This window comes from Limulus polyphemus, unplaced genomic scaffold (genome assembly GCF_000517525.1).
Source record: "Limulus polyphemus unplaced genomic scaffold, Limulus_polyphemus-2.1.2 Scaffold575, whole genome shotgun sequence".
NCBI lineage: Eukaryota > Metazoa > Arthropoda > Merostomata > Xiphosura > Limulidae > Limulus > Limulus polyphemus.
This window is the reverse complement of record NW_013666185.1, coordinates 71,379-77,953: the sequence shown is the minus strand read 5'-3', so window position 1 is coordinate 77,953 and position 6,575 is coordinate 71,379. Positions and strand designations below refer to the sequence as shown.

The 6,575-nt window shown below is 30.7% G+C and overlaps 1 protein-coding gene across 2 annotated transcripts in view; it reads right to left on the bottom strand.

Moving 5' to 3' along the window:
* Positions 1 to 2,394: 2,394 nt before the first annotated feature.
* The window catches only part of LOC106459209 (chromobox protein homolog 1-like), a 31,072-nt gene continuing 26,891 nt past the window's right edge, over positions 2,395 to 6,575 (bottom strand). For both annotated transcript variants that reach the window (XM_013918816.2, XM_022385641.1), the window contains one exon: positions 2,395 to 3,976. In XM_013918816.2, coding sequence (XP_013774270.1) covers positions 3,826 to 3,976 — 151 coding nt within the window. In that variant the 3' untranslated portion in view covers positions 2,395 to 3,825. The remainder of the gene's footprint in view (positions 3,977 to 6,575) is intronic.

Genomic DNA, 6,575 nt, shown 5'->3' with positions numbered 1-6,575 from the left:
TGCAATTGACGAGAACACGAACTTGTTAATTATTAGATCATCCAAATTCAAACTCGTTCACCTATGCTCTTGCATTTAGCTACAGAGTTGCTCTGGCCAGCCAATACTAGATAAGGTTTATTAACTTTCGTTGATATACGTCAACACAACTATCCTCGCTAGCTACAGGTATTAATTCTGTTAAGCACAACTTGTTCAAAGTAGAAAGCGCAAGCCGTTGCACGGACAGCTAGGTTACAACTAGAAGTGTGATGTAAAGCAAATCAAACTAAAGACAAATGATCTGAACTTCACTGTACATAAACAGTAATCACAAAACTTTCAGTAGGTAAAGTGAGTGCAAAAACTAATACTTCAAAGACAGAAACAAACATTGTCCGTGAAAGGTTTGTCATGTTACCAAGGTCACCACTAATTGTGTACCGTATAGCTCAATCATGTTCTCGTATGATTTTTCGTTACCGGTGTACTACTGTAGTAACAAATCTAGAACTCTATCAATCACGTTTGATTCTTGCTATATCTCAAGATCAATACAAACATCGTATCGTCAATGTATTGGGTTTCAACTTCAACCGTGAAACCTACTCTTGTGATCACAACCAGCCTTTAAAGGTCAATACTTCGGGTCCAACCTCAAAAACAAAACAAATTTAGCGACGATTTCTAGAAAATAAATCCTTTAATTTGCTGTACAAACATAACTACTTCGCATTATACACCATTTTGTATCACTAAATAGGGTAAGTTATTTTCCTCCCTCTATGAATTAAAAACTAAATTTGCATTTATGCTAAAGCCAATAGCAAGTTGTGAAAATACAAACTAATAAAATTCGGTGACTTTTTTTTATATTGATTTTTAACGTTTTAATCAGGTAACATGTTAAACTTATCATTCGTAGTTACCCTCCTATGTTTAATATTCTCAAATACGTATCACAATAGATTTTGTTGGACTGGATTTGTTGTAAAACGAAATAGTGCTTTGATTTTATAAAATGAAAAGAATTACAATAAAATTATTGTACACATGGAAACAGAAAAAATTATACAATCCAAAAATGTCTCAATAAATTACATTTCAAAACTGGATTAGAACAATTTGTCACGTGGCTTGTACTATTGCATCAGGACGTGAAGTAATTTGTTTCTAAAGTCATGACCAGTAGACATAAAAATGACATCAACACACATGAATAGGATATAGTTCCCACAGGTTGATGTAGTTCTAACTAAAATGTGCACATCTAAAACCATTTTTATATATAAAAAAACAATGTTACAATAAAAGCAGTCCTCCATCTCCCCTGCACGCGCACACTTCCATACTAACAATTTACTGACTGGTGGTACAAATTACACAATGTTTTAATGCATCTATACTATAATAATAATAATAATAATAAAATTCATATATTTTTTGGGGGTGACGAACAATTTGTATATCCTTGTCCTTCCAAAATAATCACATCTTAGAAGAACAAACTGCACAGACCATACAGTTAATAATACCCATTCACATTCACCATTATTACATATTGTAAATTCACTGTGAATTTGACAAAATGATTACCAGAACTTATACAAGATCCCATCAAATGAATGTCTGTCCACTTCAATAGTATTTTATTGTTATCAACCTCAGTTGTTTTTGTGATGTTATATTATTCATTGAATGGACTCCTCCAAGAACACATCAATTTTTTAATATCCTGTAATTCATGTACTTCACAACATTTTATAATCTTGGGCTATCAGATTAGAGAATCATCTTGCCCAGGTTAATCACTACTTCAATGACTTTATAGAAAAGTTAATAAATTCAGTTAATACTGGGGTTTTCTTTGTTGTTGAAAAAACAAGCTTTTGTCTAATACCTTGTTCTATTTTCACACACACACACACACACATATATATATTAAGACTTCACTAGAATCAAATCTTATCAGTTCAATGGTTATCTTAGGTATATAAAGCTGAAAAGTTATTTGAGTTTTATTGTAAAATACACAATAAAGAACAAATACTAGATGTCTTACACCATGCCAAAACTTATTTATTCAAGTACACAACACTCTAATTATTAAAATCTGCTTAAGAATATTTCTAAATTATCTGATATTTGAATGAAGTTTTTTGTAATTTTGTAACTATTATGAAACAACAGAAATTCAAATAGACCAAGTATTATCCATCAAAAGAGTATACACTATTAGAGTAAAATGAAGGACAAGTATTTTCTGGATATTAATTGCTAACAACATGTATAAATCTAAAAAAAAACAACTAATGTCCAAAACATAGATTAATTTTTAAATTAGATAATTTATAAAGCATTCAATATTTTTGTGTGGAGTAGTTAATTTTGAAAAATATAAATTTTACAGATGACTGAAATAATAAAAAAAAGTATTTTATTTTCGGATACAATGATGATACATGAGAAATGTTAACATTACATTTACAGAGGAATTCTTAGAATTAATTACTGAAATCAAATATTCTCCCAGAAAAGTAAGAAAATATTTTTCATAGCTTTCTGATAAAATGGTTACCCAGAATTAATACAGAATACATGACATCCCTTAAAGGTGAAATATAAGAGTTTTAGTTAATTCAATTAAATTTATTTATTTCTTTAAGAAAAAACAAAAATGTAATAAGACAGTACACAACTATTATTTGCAAAGCTTATTTTACACTGACTAGTGCAGTGTCACATTCTGTTATTACATTTACTATGGAATATTCAATATTTTTATTCTAGAAAATTTTAAACTTACAAGAAGTTCTCACTTTTCTCCAAACTATTTCTTCACAACTATGTTAATGATTCTAAAATAAATCAGCCATCAATAAGTACATCCTTTCACTTCAGTAGCTTTTCTGATGAAAAATCAGAAACAAATACAACTTGGTTATCTAATTTGTTTCTTTAATTTTGTGAAAATATTTTATGAAAAATTCATTGAATATTTTTAAGCAAAAGTTAACACTCATTCATTTATACTTCAAAAGGTGATTTAACTTTTTGTCAAATTGAATACATGTATTCTATAAGAGAAACCTTATTTACTAGAGACAATTACAGAAAAGCTTAAAACTTTGTTCTGTAAAAATTCTAAAACAAGTTTTGATAAACACTTCAAATAATTGTGCAATACTCCTAAACACAACCAATTTTGATATAAAAATGAACTAGAAAAAAAGGTAATGTCATGGTAGAATATGAAATTACTAGTGGTCTTAATAACAGTTGCTCATAAAAACTTTGTTACCACTAAATTTGGAAATATCTTCCCTTTTATGTAACCAATTTTTAAAAACTTGAATGTTTCTAGAATTTTAAGGTATTTTCAAACTTAATTTGTCTATAAAATGTCAAATATTGTGGTATGAATACATTATTACTGTGTAACACTCTTTAGTAACAGTATGATGTTATCAGATGTATGTACAGCAAAAAAAAAAAAATCTCTCATTCTTTTGTAACTAAAACAGTACAGGGTTTCATCATAGAGGAACTTAAAATACGAGTCATGCTATTCTGTGTAAAAATGTGGTTCTAAAGGTGTAAATTAAGCTGTTATTATTTCAAACATAAAACTAAAAGTACAAAATGTACTTTCATAAATAGAAATCATGCTGCCTTTCTTAGAACAAAAACACTACGAAATTTTAGAAAAATAGGTGACAATTTGTATGAACTTTTCAAACCCAGATTATGTGAAATGGCCTTATTTAAGCCATAAATGAAACCCTGTAGTAATACATTTGAGATAAAATAACTAAATGGTGTTGCAGAAAACAGATAACTAAGAATTTATGATGGTTTTGTTACTTTCTCTCCATCTTCTTCGTGATTGGTGCTTGTGTGCCAAGTCAGTCGTTCTTCATAGAATTTAATAACAACTTGAGGGCATTTGACATTTGCTTGTTTTGCTGGTACAAGGTCAGCATCATCACTGCCCTTCCTATAAAATATGAGTAATAAAAAACAAAATGTTAATATTTCATAAGCACAATAACTTCAGGTTTTAAGCTTCCACATACTATTCATACAATATATAAAAGTTAGCTCAAGGTTCAACACCTTAACCCTAAAATTAACTACTTTTGGTCCAAGAGTTTGTTAGTTACAAATAAAATTTAGGCAAAAATACCCTCAACATCAAAAATGATCATAACAAACTACTACTGGGATTTCCCATGAATTTTACATAGAAAATAAAATATTGTCACCCAGTTTGTTTTTTTCACTTCTTTAAACCAAGTGTTAAACAGGCTAAAACATAAAATTACACATTATGTGAACTCACCTACAACATACAGTGATTGTAGTATTAGAATGTCTTAGCTAGTAATCACACACTTTTGTATTATTATTTGCAATTACATGTTGTTACCAGGTTTGAACAAAGCTGGCTGGTGAAAGCAAATTCAGCACAAAGGCAAAGTTAGATCTCTAGCAGCAAATACATTGTACAGTCGTTATAAAAAAATCACTTTAATCTAAGTAAAGACATAAGGCCTATCAGATAGTCTTAAATATGTTTTACATTTTTATTAAGCTGAATTCTTGAAAATACATTTACTTATACAAATAAGTGTGCTGTGAAAAATACAAACATCCCAGTCCCTAATGAATGCACACTTTACATGTTTAGCACTGACCAAAACACAGGCCCTCCTTGCTACAATTGTGGAGTGCCATTGCAGCAACATTTGTAAATGTGCAATGCTGCTGTGATAGTGTTGTGCCATCCCCGATTCCGAACAACCAACCAGAGGGAATCAGCCACTTTTACTTTATTACTATTGTGTATGTTTTTTGCATTACAATTATTTCAAATGCCAGGCACCCAGTGTAAATAAGATGATTTTAATAATTCTAAAATGTTATGCTCTCTTCCCTCCAATAATCTCCTCAAGGTTCTTCTAGTAAAAATGCCCAATTCACTTTCACTTATGTAGCACCTGACCTTCCCACATACTTTCACACCCACTCCACTTCCACCTTCTTTCCTCCAGTCTTTTAGTTGTCCAGTGTGACATCTGTTCTATTTTTTTTATTTTTTATGTTTCCTCAGTCTATATGCTATTTCACTAATAACATCAGTGGTATTACCAGGTTGCCCAAAGAGCTACACCTTACCAACTAAGTTCACTTACTCATTGAACAATATCCTACAGTGACGTGGAATACAGGTTATTATCAGATCAGCCTTTAAGTATCTCAGAGGTTTTATCCATTCTCTTTGTACTAAACCAGGCTCTATATTTGAAATGTAATACAGGGAATCTTTCACGAGTATGAGTCTGTCATAATTTTCACCAATATTGGTCACACAGATAAGTGCATCCCTCTATGCTTCATTTTCTGCTCTGAATAAACTGAATTGCCCAATTTTTGCCACTGACCAGTCAAACACTAGATGTCCAATCTCTCCACATAGCTCCTAACAATACACCCATGACTATCCTGCATGAGCTATCTATTGTTATGATCAATGTTAGTCTTTGCTCTTACAACCATTTAACAAATGGAAATCTGAAGAAACTGTAATCAGCTGTGGCTTGCCACTATGAACCACTCTTTTTAACATGTGTGTATTAAAAATAACCAGACTCAATGGGGATCATAGTGGCAAACCAGAGCCAATTTCAATAAATTAAGATTTCTTATTTGGTAAAATTTAATTCTCAGTAGATGAAGTACAGCATAGAAAATATTTATTGTGTGATAATATCTGAAACTCCCAAAGCTTTTAGCTTCGTTGCCAAAATATCAATATTCACCCAAATTAGAAATCTACAAGGTCAAATATGTGTAATGTAAACACTGCCGGATGCTGCGTGGGTCTTAACATTTGAGATTGAGGATCTCTTTGGTCTTGCACCTCTCACATCTCAATTTCAGATCTTGCTCTAGTTTTTTTACTGCTACTTATTCCACAAATTTTTTTACAATTCACATTTGAAGGCAACACTGCCACTGAACAATCTGAGGTCCTTCTCTATTTTCTACTCCACCACTGATAAAGTTTTTGTTTTAGCTACTTCTGCTTTCTCTTCTCTATGTCTATAACTTAGTGGAGACTTATTGAACTCTTTCAGCACAGGGCTCGGTCCCTGGGACTGACCTCATTATCATTTTGAGCTTGTTATAGTTTTCATGCTCCAACTTTTATATTAGTAAGCGAATGTTAACGAAATTTGGCAGATTATAAGTAAACATTACAATGCTGTCATATAAAAAATATCAATTTTTTAATTAAGTTTTAAGATTTGTAAAGCAATACCTTTCTTGTGTCTTTTGTTTCTCGTATGTTGCCTATCTATCATGCAAAGTAATATTCATTTTAAGATTAAAAATACTTTTATGAATCAGAAAATTTTGAAATTTCAAAACCAAAATCTTTATAATGTTGAGATAGTTATCAAATGTTTCTTAAGAAAAACTTTGCATTTTATCTGTTATTATAAGTAATTATTCTCTGTATGGGTTCGGTAGATTTGAATGATCTCGCAACCAGCATAAAAAATTAGGAAATAAATATAAATTATGCCTTT